Source organism: Hylaeus volcanicus, chromosome 1 (assembly GCF_026283585.1).
Source record: "Hylaeus volcanicus isolate JK05 chromosome 1, UHH_iyHylVolc1.0_haploid, whole genome shotgun sequence".
NCBI classification, from domain to species: domain Eukaryota; kingdom Metazoa; phylum Arthropoda; class Insecta; order Hymenoptera; family Colletidae; genus Hylaeus; species Hylaeus volcanicus.
In genome coordinates, this window is record NC_071976.1 from 23,591,116 (window position 1) to 23,611,513 (window position 20,398).

The 20,398-nt window shown below is 30.0% G+C and overlaps 2 protein-coding genes across 3 annotated transcripts; both read left to right on the top strand.

Moving 5' to 3' along the window:
- The first annotated feature begins 754 nt into the window (after positions 1 to 754).
- Positions 755 to 14,862, top strand: LOC128883591 (uncharacterized). 2 transcript variants are annotated; one of them, XM_054136123.1, is made up of 12 exons: positions 1,175 to 1,315; positions 3,109 to 3,211; positions 3,441 to 3,538; positions 7,928 to 8,074; positions 8,150 to 8,269; positions 8,462 to 8,612; positions 8,902 to 9,031; positions 9,168 to 9,321; positions 9,401 to 9,589; positions 9,673 to 9,792; positions 9,883 to 13,148; positions 14,718 to 14,862. In XM_054136123.1, the coding sequence occupies exons 5-12, from the start codon at positions 8,171 to 8,173 to the stop codon at positions 14,725 to 14,727; spliced, it is 4,119 nt and encodes a 1,372-aa protein (XP_053992098.1). In that variant the 5' UTR covers positions 1,175 to 1,315; positions 3,109 to 3,211; positions 3,441 to 3,538; positions 7,928 to 8,074; positions 8,150 to 8,170; the 3' UTR covers positions 14,728 to 14,862. The 2 variants fall into 2 exon arrangements, with proteins under 2 accessions (XP_053992090.1, XP_053992098.1); XM_054136115.1 differs by lacking the exon at positions 3,109 to 3,211 and having other exon boundaries at positions 755 to 1,315.
- A 2,728-nt stretch (positions 14,863 to 17,590) lies between these two features.
- LOC128883602 (fizzy-related protein homolog) lies at positions 17,591 to 20,384 on the top strand. Its single transcript, XM_054136139.1, has 2 exons — positions 17,591 to 17,886; positions 17,968 to 20,384. The coding sequence occupies exons 1-2, from the start codon at positions 17,821 to 17,823 to the stop codon at positions 19,435 to 19,437; spliced, it is 1,536 nt and encodes a 511-aa protein (XP_053992114.1). The 5' UTR covers positions 17,591 to 17,820; the 3' UTR covers positions 19,438 to 20,384.
- Positions 20,385 to 20,398: the final 14 nt, after the last annotated feature.

A 20,398-nucleotide genomic window follows, 5' to 3' on the forward strand; every position in this document is an offset into this window, starting at 1 on the left:
GCGGCTGCGGTAGCGTATGAGCGCAGCCGCCTAGCGCGTAGCTTACGCTCAATCGGCATACTCGCGCTCTGATTGGTCAGTGCTTTCCGTTAATATTTCCTCAACGAAGTCTCGGACAACATTTTCGCTAAGGAAAAAGTTGTTTCAAATCACCTCCCGAACCACCCCATTCAGTGTGATACAACATTTTTGGGACACCCTGTATATGTCATGTATTATTCATGGACGATGGTGGTACCATAACTGGTAATGTTCCCCTCTCACACATGCAGTACCACAGCCTACTTTAAAATCGGTTGGCACCAGTGATGGGCAAAGCCCTAGGGTTCGAATAAATCTGAAGTTTGCCGACATGTTTGTCTCGTTTCGTCTTTTGAACATTTTCCAAAGAAGGAAGCGAGATAAACACGTCGGCAAACTTCAGATTTATTCGAAGCCTAGGGTTTTGCCTATCTCTGTGTGGCACTACTGTTTACAGGTCTATACCACAAGTTTATCTAGCTAATTTGCGCGCGGATTTTTCAATTGATCAGTAATCTTTGCTGATCCTTGTCTTTTTAGCGGAAAGTCGTATATATCTGGTGACTTTCTCTTACAAGGACATGACGCTCGGTGTGAACACTCAGTGTAAACTAACTCACTAGTTCTAGATCGATAGTTTTTAAACATAATAAAAATTTACACACTTTCAGAATTATTCTTTCAACTAACAAATTAGTCTATCCATAACCTAAATAATAGTAATGAAATTGATTGAAAGAGATATGATAATACTTGATAATGTAATATATAATTTATGGTTTTAGTTGCAATTAAGTTTTATAGTTGTCGACTTGTTTCACAGTAATAAAAATGGCGGTCGTAATGTATGAGTAGCTGACGTTTCCTTCGATACGCGCGTTAACGATTCTTCGGAACGGTCGTATTGACATATTGCTGTGGTGTATATATACGTGCGTGTGAGTGTTGTGCATGGTGTGAAGTAAATTTCGGGTGACAAAATGTGTTAGAAATTTTATAAATATGAGCGAAGGAGCGGATACGATAACGCAGATCTGCGAGAATTCGCTAACGACCTTGAAAGTTGAGGACAATCCTGAGGAACTTCCTCCAAGAACAATATCGTACAATACTAGGAGGCCACGGTTTGGTACGGGCAATGTTCCACTTTCGCCCTATATATTAATCGATGGAAAAAAATTGCGGAGTTCTCTGGCTTTCACCAAGAAATCGTCTCCACGACGTGTGAGTTTTCCAGCAAATGACAATCTCTTGGTTACGGGATATCTGGAGCCAGCCAATCCTTGGAAACTTGGTGAGAATGATACTTCAACTTACGTATAAGTTTTTCATTCATTTCCTCAATATAAATTCCTTTTTATCAATTTACTTTTCCTTTTCATAAATGTAGTAATATTAAGGTCATGTGGTAGGAACCTGTAGAGTTTGTCGTCTGTAACAATCAACAAATATTAATAATTTAGGAATTGTTGCTAACATAAATTCACGTATGTATACATATACGTGTTTATGAATTTGTATGAATCAAAGTTATTACAGGTACTTTATCGATGTAAGGAAAATTATAACATTATCTATACTGATGTAAATTTTTTTTCTTATGTATTTTGTAAATGCAAAAGAAGTCAGTGTTATTTATAACTTTTCTAAATGTTGAATTATCGATTGTAATAAAATAAATATGTAATTATATTGGAAATCTAGAGTTAATTATTATTATGCATGTTATCTTAAAAGTACCAAATAGCTAATAAGATGGGATATTTTAATAATGAGAATATTGTCATTAGGGATTCATGTTTTAATCATTGTATAATAAATAATGTTTACACAAATTGCAAAGGATTGTTTATTATAAAAAATGTTTCAATCTGTACAATTTGTTTTCCTAAAGTATATTAATACTTTGAAGGAAGCTAGTGCATAAAATGATTTACATGTATAAATTTACTTTCAACGATATACAATTAACATGATATACATATACACAGAAGTTTTCTATTTTACAATATTATTATAGTTAACAAATATTTATTTGTATTTTAAGAAAAATGTCAATTGTAATATATAAAGTTCAATAAAACTGCATATATTATTATAGAATAGAATATTATTAAACAGTATTTGGCAAGAAGTGTGCGTTAATTTCTTAACCTTTCTTATGCAATGTTTAGTTCAATATTCTCTATTATGTATGTGAACTATGTTTATTACATCATACATCCATATATTTGAAACTTATTTTTTTTTTTCAGTAGTTATCAGGTATATTTCCATAATAATAACAAAGTATATAAGAAAGTTAAACAAATAAAATATACAAATTAAAATTTTAACAGTAATTTCTTTATATGTTATTTTGAAAGAGTTATTATTATGTACAAGTAGAATTGATTGATGTAACTTATCAATATTGTTTTTATACTTATTTATTTGCATAATGATAATGTATTACTAAGCTAGTAGGTTTTTTTATAGGTCATGTCAGTTGAAGAACATTTAAGATTTCACAATGTGAACCATGTACTAATTATAAGTTTGATGCAATATTAAAGCATGTGCAATATATAATTAACCTGTAAGTTACTCTTAAAGTGTGATATTCTTTAATTTTCATTTACAAAATAGGTATTTTAATGAAAGAATATATTCCAAACTATATTTTAAATAATAAACAATTTCTGAAATTTTCTGGCACATTATTAATTTTATTTAAGAATTACTTTTTCAGATACATTTAGTTATTTTAATATATTGCATGAGAATTAATCAACTTTTTCTAAAGTAAATTTATGATATATGTAAACATTTTAATGCTTTAGTAACTTTTACGAGATTTATGACTTCATTTATATTATTATATTAATACGTTCTCTGTGGAATTATAAAATACATATGTAAAAATTGGAAGCTCATTTTTATATAAAAAGATACTTAAATACTGAAAACTACTTGATTTTTAGTATGTGATTTACATTCGAGTTAAATTATATTTAATTCGTATTAAAGTATAATGCAAGTAAATATTTGGTTACATTCTTAAGAGAAAAATGTGGAGTTGATTTTGTCTTGATCCTTTGCTTCCAGGGTCAAATTTATCAACTTGCTTTGTTGTGATAGTGAGGTGAACATTCAATGGAAATGTAGACACTAATTAATGATCAAGTCATTGCTACAAATGAAAAACTTGGTGAGTCACCAATGAATACCGCAGCGAACGTGTTAAGAAATACTACACTTATGAAATGCAAATATAAATTGAAATTCAAAATTAAGTCTTTAATACATACCAGTAATTATATTTTAAATAACATACATACATATTCTACAATTTTTTTAAAGCATCTTCCTTCAATCATTTACTTCTTAATACTCTTGACTGTTTGTATGCTAACAATATATTGATTAATTTTTCACAGCCGAAAATGTGAATCATGAAGATTTAATCTCAGCATACAAGGCATCCTGTATAAAGCACAACACAGATCCTCTGGAAATTGTTATAAGTCAACTTGAGGTAAAATTATTTTTTTCTCTGATTATTATATTGAATTGTGATATAAATAAGGCAAACAATATGGAAGTATTTAATACTTTATAAAATAGTAAGAAGTAGTACAGTATTGTAATTTAAATAATTGTAGTTTTGTAAAGTACTGTAATATAATACACATAAAAAATGACATTGTATAAAACTGTACTTACTTCTGCTTACATTACATAAAGTATCTTTACTTCTTTTAATGACATCAAAATATATTTTAAATTTCTTAATAAAAATTCTAATTTTTTATTTGTGTTACTCTTGTTATAAGTGAAGTTATAATTTCATTTCATGAAGTATGTGTAAATAAATATACACTGGTTATTATTAATATGTTAATAGTCTTACAATCCATGTACAGATTGTAAATCATAGACTTCTGAACGCTTGAACTGTAAATGTGTTAATCCCTTGTAGTAGAATAATGTCTTTGAGACATACTTTTCACGCATAGTTGGTCTTTTAAGATTAGGTCTGTTATTGTTACAAAGTATACCATAACTCCCATGAATTACCAAACAATATTTTGTATTCTCTATACCAGGCATGTCTAAATTGATGCCCATATGAGCTGCCTCTGAATTGCTAGAGCAGAGAGCTTTCCATGGACTGTTAAAATACACCTCTGTGAGCAAAGGTATCACAGTGGGCTACTCTATGACTGTGAGAGTATATGTGTGAGTAGCATACAGACTCTCATAGCTAAACTAAGGTTCAACTTGATTGCAGGTTTAAGAATATTGAGGAGTAAACTTACTATGTCTGTTTCCTGAAAGGGAGGAAGTACAGATACTCTGTCTTTTTCCCTGGTTTAGGCCCTGTCGCAACACTAAAAGAGTGGAAGCATAGTGATTTATCTCTCAATGTTCTTCAAAATTCAATCGAGCTGTATCTTACTATAGTATGATTGCAGGAGAAATCTATAAGTCCTAAGCAGCTATGAATTAAATATCAATACAAGAAATTAATAAATGATTTTTTGAAAAACAAATTTTCTTTATGGTAATTTTTGTCTATTTGAAATATACACTTCTTATAGAAATCTTTTCATGTGGCAAAGAGTAACAGAAATACTATACATGTGTAAGTTAATTAAAGTACTTTAGTAATATACAAGGTGGTGACTTACTATTCTGGTCATTCAATTTTAAAACATTTCATTAAACTCTCTGTATTTTAAAAAGTCCTTATAATTCTTGGTATAAGCTTAAAAACTATAAACTTTCGCTTGTATAGTACGTATAAGATGCTTTTACTGAGGACTTAATTAGATGGCATGTGAGAGAGTACAGTGCATGAGAGTAGCAAATAGTACAAAGAGTGATTAAATAGGTACAGTTAAGAATAAAGACTTTAAGAATTATGTAATTGAAAATAAAAGATTGCAAGAGTGAAGAATTAAATAAATGCTAGGTTATATAGGAAACGAAAGATTATTAGAGACGAAAAAATTGAGGTTAGGAAGGTTATAGGGCGTAAGATTATTAAAAACATAAATGTGTGGAGATTAAGGGAAGAATAACAAATGATGATAATATTAAAGAGTTATTATTAAATACAGTAGAATTATTGGCAGCTAATCATTGATTTCCATATCTATTGGATATAATATTGGTCTGTAACGTCAATGATAATGCTAAGGTTGCTATTGTTGAGAAAAAAGCAACTTATGGCATGCCTCCGGCAGCTGAAATACTAGATTAAACAATACGGATTTTGCCATGTACATTAAAAACAGCATCAATACAGTATTCGGATTAAGAGAAAATTAATATTATTCTTATAGAAACATGAAAAACATAATATTTTCCTACACCAGGAACATTTTATGCATCCAAGTTTGATGTAATTATATTTTTCATTAGTCCCGAGTCTGTCAAGTGTTTGCACAAGTGTAATTAACAATTGCAAGAAATAGATATAATAGACACTCTATTATCTGCGTTATGCTGCTTTGGTAACAAGTAATTTGAAAATAAGGAATCTACGTTGAAAATAGAATTTTCCTGCTAAAGCGATAAGACATACGTACAGTACAGAATTGTACTACTATTTTTAATTAGTAGTTGACAAGTTTGCATTGCCAAACAATTATAAATATACTAAAAAGGTCAGAAATATACAGTGAATCCTTTCGAATTGCTGTGATTTTTAATCGTTCAATTGTTCCCCTAATAAAAACATAACCGATCGAGTCACGTGAAGGGAGATCAGAGGTGTAATGATACCTCCTGTAGTCGCCACTAGAGGGGACAATAACCGATTTCTTGTAGTGTCAAGTATCGTAACTCGCCACTAGAGGGATATGTTTCTCACAAGTATTCAATGCACCTGAGTTTTTTATATATACAATCCTCGGCGACTGACATTGGGCCTGTTAGATATAGATGTTTATGTATTTTCCTAGCAACATGACTACGTCTGAACTCCTGAATGAATTTCAATAAAATTTAACATTCTATACTTTCATTACAATGTCTGATTAAATCTTTGGCAAAATTACTCCACGGATAACGACGGTTGCGTCTGTGGTTTTTTATTATTATTATTATTATTTTTTCGATGGTTCGATGATAAAATTGAATGAAAAATTTAGATATTATATTAATTATAACTAAGAACATTACATTAACATTTTTTTTAAAAATAAGAAATTTGGAAAATAATTTTATATATTAATTGAATGTAATTATTTAATTACTATCTTATTGCAAGATTTGCAATTTTCAACAATTTATTGTACCGCTTATTCAGAATGTTTCTCACCTTTCAAGTGAGGTGCTTCTCTATTTTATAGCAATGCTAAGCAGAAAAATTGACATTGCTCATTCGCTCATGTTCATAAATGCAAACACGTAGAAATAATGTGGATAATAATAAAAATAACGGAATAATGTGGCGAGGAAACCGTGTAGTTTAACTTAGGCGATATGTAACGAGAAACGATAGTCCTTCTCAATTAAAGATCACGACCTAAAAGCGGGTTGCAAATCTTTTTTCGTGGAGGAAATCTTTAAAAGACATACCTAATCTTTTGAGACAAGACTGGCGATACCATGAGATTCCCTGCACCACTCATACTGCACAGAATTTACTCACTAAACCTCCCATGATCCCCATCCACGTACACATTGGGAGGTGGGAGCCCTTAAAATGTTAACAATACATCATCCATTACCCCACATCTGCACCAATGTGCATTTCCAGGTGGAAGGGACTGGTTTATTAAATCTATCGTTTGGGGTTTCGTGGGAGAAATCTTCTAAAGATGCCTCCCACCTTTTGGCGAAGGCCGGGGATTCTCTATACCGCTAACTTAACAAAACACCTTCAATTAGTTAATAAACCTCAGGGGTAGTTCACTTAGGCCTTTTATCATGCCAAATTTTGTCAAAGCCTGCAGTATTTGAAGCTTACAATGTAACAAAATAAAAATCTCGAGAATTGATGACGTTAATGTGATAGCACTGTAAATAATAATAATAACTTAGTGCTGCTTGAGAATATATATTTAGATTATAGTAAAAAAATAACTTTAGAATTCTAGAAACAGTTACTTTTATACTTTTACGATGGTATTGAACAGTCCTGCAGGCTAATAAAATTGAATCCTATCTAAAAGCATTGAGTGAACATCCCCTGTTTCCTTGGGCAGTATGCAATGACAGCTGCAAATTCTAAACTGCAGTTGTCTACAGCCCATTGCGACTTTGCAGCGACGGAGAAGAAATGTGCCCTTCCGTCGCCGCCGCTGGGGGCAATAGGGGGGGGGGGGCATAAGGCCCCAACTTCCGCTATCTTGAACAGTCTTACAGATAAAAGGCAAAATTGTATGTCATCTATTGATGCGATTTTAAATTTTTACTCAAGAAAATGATTGAAAATGTAAATTAAATTTAAATCTGTTATAACTCATATTGTATATCTTAATAAATAAAAAAATAAACTGATGCTTTTTCAAGTAATATAAGTAGTATCATTTTTTCATTTGTTCACATTTTCATGTAACATTTAAAGATGTGTAGTGAAGAACTGCCCACTTTGCAATTTGTGTCACGCTTTGAAAAGATTGAGAAGCACAGGCATATGCAATTTTGTTGTTAGTATGCCTTTTGCAGCTAAAGATCTAATCCTATGAATGTGAAGAATTTAAATACTTACTGAGGTATGTGATTGCATTCCTTTGGTTTTAATTGATGCATAAATTCTTAACATCAAGTATGAATAAATTATCATTCATAATAAATCCAGATGTTTATTGAGGAATGCAATTGCATTTCTTTGCACTTAATTGATTAATGAAATCTTAACATTAATTGTAGATGAATTAACAATTATAGTAAATATAAATTGTTTAAACAGACTTTAGATATATCCAAAAAGAATAGTGAATTACTTAATTTAAAAGGACAGTTATTGGATTCTGATCACTGTGAACCATTGGAGGAAATTTTTAAGAGAATCCAATTTAATAAAGTTGATTTAGAAGCAACGTCATTGGATGATGAGGTATTTTTCATTTTTCGACTTTGGAGTTAGTTCTTTTTAAATGTTATTTATCGTTTATTGTATTTATAATTACAGAGTTCTGTGATATTATTTGATATGCTAGAATATTATGAGTCTGCAAAACACTTAAATATTTCATCTAATCCAGGCATTGGCATTCAGGGATGGCATGCATGTGCAAATTTGATAAGGAAGGTATACACTATAAATACTCTTTTTAATAATAAAATTTTTACATTATTATTATTGGAAATAATACGTAGTTGTACGACTGACTGTTTTACATTAGATGACTGTGAAGAACATAAATATTGGCAATAAATATGAGTATTTAAACTTTATTTCATTCTTCTCAGTATATAATTAATACAATCATTATTTGTCTAGACTCGATGTTTAAAACATCTTGAAGCTAAGGATGTAACACTTAATGAACAAGACATGAATATCTTGAGTCGTGCATTACGAGTAGTCTGCCATCTACATGTGCTAAACTTAGAAAATTGTGGACTTTCAGGAAGATCAATCGTCACACTAGGTAATTATTGCGTGATACAGTTTGTTAGTGTTATAACTTCATTTTAGGATGATAATTAAACATTACCACTTGCAATCACTACTTTGCTTAAATTTCTATATGAATTGTTAATTGATGTCCACAAATTATTAGATGCATTATATGTATAAGATATATAGGATTACTAGACATTGCAAGAACAGATTTAATTTATTATATTTGTGTTATAGAATGTTACAAAAATAGTGTGTTGTTATGAAGAAATCTTTCAATAGAGTATCTATTTCAAATAACATATCTCTTTTATCAGTTTCAGCATTAAAAGTGAACACTGGGATTAAGGAACTGTATTTAGCAGACAATGGACTTAATTTCTATGATGCAATACAACTTGGTTCTCTCCTTAGATTTAATAACCACATACAACTGCTTGATATTAGGTATGTACCATTGCAAAAAGATGAATTTTAAAAGAGGAATAACTTAATGAACATTTATTGATTATCTTGAGTTATTCCATAAGATTTTACATTATGGATTATGTTTTACTGTTATACTTGTTTTTTTTGTTTGTAGTAACAATAACATTCAAGATGATGGTGTACGCGATATCTTAGAAGGTCTTATTAATCAAATAAATGAAGACAAGGATGGTAAAGGCTTAAATGTATTAATATTATGGAATAATCAACTTACCCAAAAATCATCTCCCTCTTTTTCACGCATTATAGTATGTAATTTTATTAATCTTTATAATTACACATGCATGGATTATGTATTGGATATATTCATGTTATTTATATATGTAGGCATTATCAAAAACATTAGAAACATTGAATATTGGAAAAAACACGCTGACTGATGAATTGTTGTTCACCATAAAAGATGCATTGAAGAAAAACCGTATTTTGTTACAATTAGGAATACAATCGACTGAACTTACGTGCGATGGAATTGTTACATTATCTGAAATTATTGAAATAAATGAGGTTTTGCAAGTAAATATTAGAAATTTTACAGTATTGTGCAACAAAATGAGAACTTGCTTTGCATTATATATGTACCTTTTCTATTATTGTAGAGGATAGACTTACGAAATAATGACATACAAATGACTGGAATGAGAGCTCTCAGTTCTGCTATGAAAAAGAATAAAAGTATCACTAAAATAGATTTGGATGATAAGCCTAAAATGAAAGTAGTAAGTAAATAATTTGTACCGTGTTGTATGAAAGGTTTTAACACTAAAAGATTTACATAACATTGCTTGTTTCTTTTATGTTAATAACAGGATGACCTAGCCCAGACCTTGCATCAGTATACGCAGCTTGTAGCTGAGATTCAAGTTTGTTGTTCGGAAAACGAGCAGAGTCATATTACAGAAGAAAATAGCGAAGGTTCTGAAAGTTCACGTCATAGCATTCTCTGTAGCACAAACTCTCGTAAAATCTCGCTTACTTGTCAAACACTACCATGTTCTTTACCAACCATGATTTCAATACAAAATAACGCACCAGGGCAAACGATGCTCGAACCGAAACGTATCAATGGAGGTCGTCTACGTTCCCCAGCCCTTAGTCCAGCCTCTTCACCTATAGCAAGCCCGATACCAAGTCCTTCTCGAAGTCGATTTGTGGTGTCCCGAGTTCCAGAAACATCATTATGTTCTGCAAATCCCTCAACATCTTCGTCACCAGTTACTCTCCCCTTTGAATCACCTACCTATCTCGCTTCTTCTGCAAGTGGGTCATCTAGATTTCGTGTTTCAGTTGTTGAATCAGCAAGTACCAAACCTTTACATAAACCTACTGTTACTTCATCCGAGGATGATGTTACGTTTGGTTTAAATCTAAAAATTAATACTGCAGAGCCGACAGACTCAGATGACACTATTAGTGTATTCAAATCCAACTTAGAAACGAATAATGCTCAAAGTACTGAAAATTTGCGTAGCACATTGAGCAAAGTATCTTATTTAGTTTCAAACGAGGTAGAAGAAAGGTGTGCATTACCGGCGAATGAATCTGCTAGCATAAAGAAATTAAGTACAGATATACATTCTTCTAAGGCTACTACTAAAACTCAACTACATGACAGTATAAAATCTGTTCCTTCGAAAAGCAAAGAATTTTGCGATGTACAGTACAATCAGATTAATATTCCAACTCGACTAGAAAGCGTAACGTCAAGACATGTACAAAATGCAGAAAGTAATTATAATGAAGGTATACAAGACATAAAAGCAGCTGCAAATGTTAATAAAGATGAGAAAAGTTCTAGTTGTATTATAGTAAATGATAAATCGGTAATTACTAACAAAAAACATGATGTGACAAAAAATGTAACAAGTACTTTTTTAAATGAACGGCCAGAAATCCAACCACAAATAAACCAAAAATCTTGTATACAGAGACATACTCCTAATTTAGAGAAATTGCTTTCGCTATTTCAACATCCTAGTTGTTTTTTCCCCATTAGCCAATTGAAATCTAGGAGTACATTTCAAGATAGTCTAAACAGTTTGATGGCACGTGGAAATAAATTCCATTGTTACTTAAATGAGAGCAAAGATAGAATTCGTGATCACGACACAGAAATCTCTTCAGTATCGCAAAAAACAAAGTCAACAAAGTCTTTCAATATTTCTGAAATGTTAAGTTTAAAAAGTCTAACTAACATGTTCCCGTCATTTAAATTTGAAGATGATTTAAATGTTTCTAAACAAGATAGTAAGTCTTATTCAAAAACAGTTACAGAAGTGAATCTTTTACTTAGAAAAGAACGTGGAAACACTTTAACTGATGTACAAAAAGAGTATGATAATTATAACAATGACAATAAACAATTCAACTTTTGTATAAAAGGGCAGGAAATTAATATTTCCACTTTGGGTAATCGATTATTACCCGAAGAAATACAATCAAAAAGCTATGTTGAGCTTATTAACAGAAATTTACTGCTATCTGCAAATTATATTATTTCAAATATAGCAGTTGATAACTGTTTAACAATTCTAAACAATAGTTTATTAACACGTATTTCAGAGAACAAGATGATTGTACCTTTATCTAAATTTCTAAATGTACATGAATACTCTCTTTTAAAAGCAACTATTAATGACGTAAAAATCGAAAATATAGAAGCAGTACTAAAGAAAATAGATTCCGTACTGGTGAAAAAAACGTGTGATAAAAGTTCAACGGACAGTATTAATTTTACTAGTGATAGTAACTCCTTGTTTTGTAACATAATGTATGATATAACGAATATAAATGATATGTACACTGTAAATACGTCTGACAACATGCACAATTTAGTAATATTAAACTTAAACGCGAAAGGTGATGTCAAAAATAATTCTGTTTTTAAGATAGAAAATAAGCAAAGTAATTTGGCATATTTCATATGCAATGAGCGCGACTGTAATATAAATAATAAATCACTTGCATATTGCAGTGCGTTGAAGATAAATATAGAAACAAATTGTGTAAATAATAAAGTTACCAAAATGCATAGTATTTATAATAATTATAATTATAAGAAAGCTTTTGCAACTGCTCACAACATGCCGAGCAATGAAGTAGAAAGAGTAGATATTTGCCATGGGAATAATAGCGTGGATTGGCAAAATACTATTGTAAATAGTAAACCGGCAGCAGGATTATCAAAGAAGAATTTTATGTACGAAGACATTAACATTGACTTTGACGATAATACTACAGATTTATGTACTTCAGTTATTTATAAAGATGTTACAAATCCATCAAGAATACAGGAAGTATTAAAAACGTTTAATGCAAAGGACAACAAATATTTTGAGCCAAGTAATGTAAAAGAAACGAGAGCCGATGACTTACTAATGGAAAATGCTATGGGCGGAAGATTTGGAAGAATAAGTATCATGTCTATACCGAGGGCGTATTGTTATGTGACAGACTTCAATAAGTCTATTCCTAGAGATCTTATATTTTATATGGCTGACCAAGCTGATAGCAGCTGTCCAAACAGCGCTATTAAAATAAAGACCTCGATTCATGACTTACCTCTGGTATCTGATTCACGTATGAATTCTGTAATTAAAAGACCGCAAAATATTCATAGAAAGAGCGAAATTTCTAAGATTCGGGGAAGAAATTTTTCTGTGAATCATAATGTGCAGAAAAGCACGCAGTTTCATATGAAACAGAAATTACAAGAGAATGATGATTCTGAAACTGATTCCGAATGTCCCTCAAAATGTACAAAAGTTTATACTACCGCTCATTCAAAAAGAAGTGTGAGTCCTATAAAGAAAAGTTACGATACACGTGGTAATCCTTTAGAAAATATATATATGTTCACGAAGTTTGGATCAAATATTGTTCAACGTGTAAAATTTACAAATCCAGATGCGATAAGTGATATGACGCAGAAATATCTTAATACAATTAAATGTGCAGTTACCACGACTATGTGTTCAAAAGTTGCAGTGAACACTAGAAATAATGTGACAGTCGAAATGATTTCTGACGAGAGCACTAATGTTGCTGAACCTTCGACAGTAATTCATGCGACAAGGTGAGTAAATTACATTATGAGGATTGACGAAAGTCACAAATTTGTATTTTCTTAGAGATATTTTGAAAGGAGGGAGGATATCTGTGCCCACGCTTTTGTATTTCAATGTACATCATTTCGTTCTTTTAAATATTCGATTCAGACATCAAGTATTGAGGAGTAATGCGAAAGATCTATTATGATATTGCTCTTTTACCTAAGATTTTGTCAAAATTGACGAAATTATTTTTATGCTATAAATATGAAACTTGATATAATATAATATTAGGAATAGATATTAAAAGTTTTCTGTATCGAATTATACAAATGTGTTCCACTGAACATTTTATATATTTAAAAGTCGTTCAGTTTTGAAATTTTTAATTGACAATGCAATGTTATTTTACTACCTTACAACGCAATTGTAAATTCAATACAATTTTTTTTATTCTAAATTAAATATGAATCGGAACGTACTACGTTTTTATAAGATACATATTTTTGTGATTTTATCATTTCTTTTATTAAGATAACACAAATTGTAATATGATCATATAACAAAAATTATTTAAAAATCACTAATTAAATGTAGATATATATAATTCTATTTCTTCATGCATACATATATATATATCTTGTATATATATATATACATAAAAAAATTATTCTATCTGTAAAACGCTGTATAATTGTTAAATATCTATTCCATGTTTTATTCGTCACACACTATACATTATAAACTAAGAATTGTTAAAGATTAAATTATAAATAAAAATGTACAAATTGATCCATTGTACGATTATGTGATTTTATAAAATAATACAATATATTCTTTTGTAAAAATAATTTGCATCTATCAACGACAAGTATAATTATGTACTATAATAAATCGAAGTTCGTCTATATAACTTTATAGGAAACTTAAATATTATTTTTAAACAATATTTCTAGCTATGCTGATTTCAACATTATCTCATGCCTCGCTTGCAAATATTTTAATTACTTTTGTTTAACTAATGAAGAAATCATATTAATTCTCCTTAAATACCTTAAATTTTCATCACTCTCTTATAGATTTCCTTTGCTAATATGAAACTGTAACACTCTTTGTCCATATAATATTATATTTTTTTAACATTTAACATAGAAAAAATAATATATTTTCTAGTTAGAAATTGATAATGTATTTATTTAGAAAAAAGACAATGTATATTTATTTTATTTATTGATTTATTCAGAGATAAATTCTGATAAAAATGTTTCATTTATATTCGAATTACATTATGTTTATCTTGCCCCAGTTTTCTATTTACATAAACTTGTGATAAGTATGTTTGTGTACAAGTACAGTAAAATAATGTATTCTTATTTGTATTGGGAAAGCGCGTTATTTTTACTCCCAATTTCTTAATACAAAATGTAATGAAGTTTTTTATTTATATTTTCTTCATATCATCTTTTGAGAAATGATTCTATCGTCGTAAAAAAAAATTTGAAAATGTTCATGTTTAGCATCATTTTTATTGTAAGAGCAAAAATATTAAAGGTATGCAATCATGCAGTACAAAATGATTGATGTGGTTTTTATAGCACAAAGTGACAAAGAAATGGGAACGGAGAATGAGGTAAATGAAAATGAAGATATGGAAATAGAAGGAAAGAAATACACCGAAGAATATAACAATTTATACGATTTTGATGACGATATGATTGATGAAATCGATGAACTCGAGGAATTGAAGATGGATCTTGAACCAGAATATCAGCGGTATGCTAAATGGCGGATTTAAAAGTACATTTTACTCGACAATTTTTACTAGGTGGTATTTATGTAAAATAAAAAGACAATTCAAACCATGGAATTGATCCATGGAATTTGTTTAATTAATGAACAAAATATAGGTAAATTTAGGAGTTTTGTTTTATATTTGTTGACAGTGTGGTGTATTTATTTTTATGACCATAAAAATCTCCATTGTTTTTGATGATGGAAATATTGTAGGAAGTCATTTGGTTCAAGGGAACAATATTTTTTGTAATAAAATGAATTTTGTCTTAAAGTCATGATTTAAAAAATTTTAAAGTCATTTAGATTATTTTTCAATGGCATCCATTTTTCTGTCAATACGAATAGGAAGAGCATCAACCATATTATATGTTGTATGTTTATATTGATAAATTTTATGATAAGTAATGTTTGAAGATTTATCTTAGCAACCAAGAAAGGTAGAAAAAAAAAGTACAACATATGTTCTTATGTATGTCTATGTATATTAGCGAAAAATTTAGTAATTAATTGATTCTAGTCTACAAAATAATTGATCTATCAACCATACTGTGAACTAAAAATTATCACACTAAAAACCTTGTGAATTTGTTCGTTTGTCACCTCATAGATATTTAAAATTTTTAAATATAATTCAAAATCGTAACCATTTAAGTCGATTTTATTGGTTAGTTTAACTTTCAGAATAATTTATAAACAATAAAAAATGTGCATAATTTAAAGACAAATGTTTGCAATTAACATGTATATATATGTATATATCTACATATACATATATATGTCTGTATATGCAGCTAAATATATAAGTTAAAATATTTGTATTAAGCACACATTTGAAAAAGTGTCGCTTTTGAAAAAGATTTAAATCTATTTATTAATAATGATAAAGATATTATTAAAGCTGTTATTTTTAACATCAGATTGTTATTTATTAATTGCAATCAATTTTTAAATTGACATAATATATTTTTATTACATGTATACAGTAATGTGCAGCAAGGAGTGTTTTAACTTAGTTGTAAATTATTACTTTTAGAGTTGGGTATTTGCTACTCAAACCTATATCCTTGTTATATTGCGCATTCGAAAAATTTCTTTACTATGAATGTCATGTTATAGAAAGTAAAATGATTGTTAAGAGAAAAAGAATGAAACTGATATATTGGAACGTGATTGAACTCAATTTACATTTTTTATATACGCTCTCACGATATTACATAACTAATGTAATTCTGTTTCTCTTTCAACAGTACAATTATTTATCAATCTATTAGTCAAATGTATATGTTAGAAATATTATTAATGATCAGCGATTCATAAAATATTGTTTTCCGCGAAAATTGTGTTTTATACGCATTGGTAATCTTAAAATTAAGTGTTATCAAATAGTAATCGAGACGTTGAAATGTAACTTATATGGAATCGCAAAGTATTATTTTGTAATAGCAATAATTATATAGATGTAAAAATAATTAATGAATTTTTAATTCTTAATTCTATCTCATGTTGTAATATTTGTGAAATTTATAAACGATAGAAAACGGTTCAAAAGTTTTTAAGTGTAGTTGTGTCCATCTGCGTGTATACTTTTCCGAGAATTGTGATATTCTTGAAGAATTTGTAAATTTGAATGTTATTATTAATTTATGAACGCTATAAATTGGCTACTGTAATTAGTTTGTATATATGTATGACTGCGCACGCGCGACTTGTAGATAACGTTTAGATACAGCTATAAGATATATGTGAAGATATACATTCTGAAATTAAATCTGTACAACTTGTATATTAAAAAGGAATTGAATTTATTAAGAATTTTATCGAGTCAGGGGATAAAAGAATAAAAATGGTTTAATTATACGTTTTGTACTTCATTAATACATACAAAATATTTGAAACAACGCCATTTAAATAGGACGAAATAAATAAAAATATTCATACTTGTAATAATTGGAATTTCTAAACATTACAAGATTTTACGATAATATTACCAAGTAATCAAATTGAAAAATTTCATACACGTAGAAAAAGAATTTACTTTTTCTACTTATAAATATTTGATGTACGTAGGTAGATAATTTGTTCGCTGAGAAGATGTAAACATCGTAAACGTAAACGTAAACCAATGGTCACGTCATCAAAATCCTATTGGTCTGTTGAGTCAGCATGTCATATGTTATTCTCGCCAGGCATGTATCAATTTGTGTAGGAAGGGGTACCCTTGAGATTATGGCAAAGTATTATCATGTGCAGAATGCAAGCTGAAATACGCAGGATTGAAATACAAAAATTCATCAGAAACGATTAAAGCTCCAATGGAAAGCTTTTATTACAAAATTGTTACAACTATTAGAGACTTCAAAGGAATTAACAATATCTGATGGCATTTCTCGTTATTTTTTTATGTGCTATCTTTTGTTTTCTTTTGTTAATATAAAATTGTAAAATGATTTATTATTCTTTATATACATAAATTATATTATGTTTGTATTTATTTGGGGCAGAACTCCACTGTTGTGTCAGCCCTGTCGCAGTCACGTGATTTTGTTTATCTCGTTTCCATCTTTACAGTGAACAGAGTGTAGAAGATACGATTTGTAACTAATGCAATAATGAAAATATAACAAAATTCATAAGAGGAAAATCGTTTGTATTATAGATACATTTCAAAATTATTTTTTGCTATTGTCTATGTTGTTTTTAAAGAATACGTTGTAAAACGACATTTCACTATAGCTTAATCATTACGTCGCTAGATGGGTGTCTATTCCTGCTACGTGTGTCTTTATGTAGACGTTTGACCATCTGTTTCTATAATCAATCCTTCAAACTGAGCATTTCGATTGGAGAATCACGATCATCCATTCTTACTATTCCCGTATCGAAAATTTTCCAAGTTGACATTGAATGGCGACTGAACAAAGTAATTTGTTTGATCTTACTAATGCAACGTTTAGTAAGAAAAATGAAAATGTATGTGCAATCTACGTAATCTAAAGAGAAAACTAATTGTATGTGGTGCATAATTATGTGACTGAATGTGAAAAATTGCAGCATAAAAAAATGTTCCACCACGAATATGAGAAGCGGCTGTTGAAGTCGAGCAACGAGAGCCATACGAATAATCTGGCAGGTCCCGGATTACATTCATCAGCATATTTCTCGCCGACTAAAATGATGAATAATAGTTTCGATCGATTTATACCAACAAGATCCGGTAATAATTGGCAAACAACTTTTTCAATGATATCTGAAAACAATCGAAACGGCATGGTTACAAAAAAAGCTCGCGAAAATGGAGAAGGTAGCCGTGACGGTATTGCTTATTCATGCCTTCTGAAGAATGAACTGCTCGGAGCAAGCATAGAAGATGTAAAAGGACAGTGTGAAGAGCGAAGAGTACTATCACCATTGGTTACCAAGAATCTCTTCAAGTATACAACACCTACGAAAGATCATACACTACTTGATCAAAGTTCACCGTATTCTTTGTCACCGTTGAGTGCCAAAAGTCAAAAAATTCTAAGGTCACCAAGGAAAGCAACAAGAAAGATTTCAAGAATACCGTTCAAAGTACTCGATGCACCAGAATTACAGGATGACTTTTATTTAAATCTTGTCGATTGGTCTTCACAAAATGTTCTTAGTGTTGGGTTGGGTAGCTGTGTCTACTTATGGTCTGCTTGCACCAGCCAAGTGACCAGACTATGTGATTTATCCAGTGATGGCAACAGTGTAACATCAGTTGCTTGGAATGAAAGAGGGAACTTAGTTGCAGTCGGGACACATCTAGGCTATATTCAAGTGTGGGATGTAGCTGTGAGTAAACAAGTAAGCAAGCTACAAGGACATAGCGCGAGAGTTGGAGCATTAGCTTGGAATGGAGAAGTTTTATCATCTGGTAGCAGAGATAGGTTAATATTGCAAAGAGATGTTAGAACTCCTTGTGTTGTCAGTGAAAGACGTTTAGGAGCTCATAGACAAGAAGTTTGTGGACTTAAATGGTCTCCAGATAATCAATATTTAGCTTCTGGTGGTAATGACAATCGTCTTTATGTGTGGAACTTACATTCCCTTTCACCGATACAAACTTATACAGAACATTTGGCAGCTGTTAAAGCTATTGCATGGTCTCCACATCACCATGGTCTTTTGGCCTCTGGTGGTGGTACAGCAGATAGATGTATCAGATTTTGGAACACATTGACTGGTCAACCAATGCAATGCGTTGACACCGGTTCCCAAGTTTGTAATTTAGCATGGAGTAAGCATAGTTCAGAACTAGTCAGTACACACGGCTATTCTCAAAATCAAATTTTGGTTTGGAAGTATCCAAGTTTAACACAAGTTGCGAAATTAACAGGACATTCTTATAGGGTTTTATATTTAGCCATGTCACCAGATGGTGAAGCTATTGTAACTGGTGCTGGTGATGAAACTTTGCGTTTTTGGAATGTGTTCAGTAAAACACACAGTCAAAAAGAAAATAAGTCTGTACTGAATCTCTTTACTAGTATTCGATAGATTCATATAAAAAAAAATAATTAATTTCATGTATAATATATACATACACACACGCGCGCGCGCATGTGTGCAAACACAAAATTGCACGAATATAGTATTCTAAAAAATTATAATGTGTACAACATAGCTATAATAATTTACAAATAAGAATAGATTGTTGACACATGTAGATTAAGTTTATACATGCACAGCTTACAATTAATGGAATCTTATGTGCAATAAGTTACTACTTGTAGAAATCAAATATGCCCTTATAAGGAAATCTAAAGGCAATGTCATTTTTATATATTTTTTATATAAATATTTTTATATACAATGCATTAAAATTTCTTAAATAATTATAAAACTTAATAGAGTGTCTGATCAATGCAGTATCTATTTCTTATATGAAACGTATATCTTTTTATATTTTATTTTATTTTTTTTAATATATCATATTATTTCAATTATAAAATTTACTGATTTCACATTTGTATTTTCTTTATTGCAACAAAATTTAAAATATATTGCATATTCAATAGATTACTTTAACATACTATTTATCACAACATTTAATTCAAAGAAAAGTCTAAGATTACATAAAATTTCAAAAAAATATATTGGCATTACATATTAATGTTATTTTGATGTGCAAAACACAATGCTGCATATAGGCTGCTTTGGAGTATCTTTCACTCTGTCTCCAATCACTATATTCATCTAGCTAATGCTATTTATGTATGTAGGTGCCATATAAAAATACAATACAGTGTATTCTGATGTGCAAAGCCACATAAAAGGATTCACTCATAGATGTCACTAATATGATTCCTTTCAAGGGCGTATTATTATATTTCTGTAAGACTTGGAAACATTTAGTCCTTAACCATTTGTAGGTTCATTAAATTTTGAAATGATTATACAAATCCACAAAGACTACTTCTTTAAGTCTTGCAATCTTATTAAAATTAATCATATATAT

What these genes read in the sequence shown, in the direction of transcription:
- LOC128883591 (XM_054136115.1), top strand. Translation starts at nt 1,024, where the DNA reads ATGAGCGAAGGAGCGGATACGATAACGCAGATCTGCGAGAATTCGCTA. An exon ending in GTGCAAATTTGATAAGGAAG is followed by an intron (nt 8,270 to 8,461) that starts GTATACACTATA and finishes TTATTTGTCTAG; the next exon opens with ACTCGATGTTTAAAACATCT. An exon ending in AAATAAATGAGGTTTTGCAA is followed by an intron (nt 9,590 to 9,672) that starts GTAAATATTAGA and finishes CTATTATTGTAG; the next exon opens with AGGATAGACTTACGAAATAA.
- LOC128883602 (XM_054136139.1), top strand. Translation starts at nt 17,821, where the DNA reads ATGGCGACTGAACAAAGTAATTTGTTTGATCTTACTAATGCAACGTTT. An exon ending in TTAGTAAGAAAAATGAAAAT is followed by an intron (nt 17,887 to 17,967) that starts GTATGTGCAATC and finishes GAAAAATTGCAG; the next exon opens with CATAAAAAAATGTTCCACCA.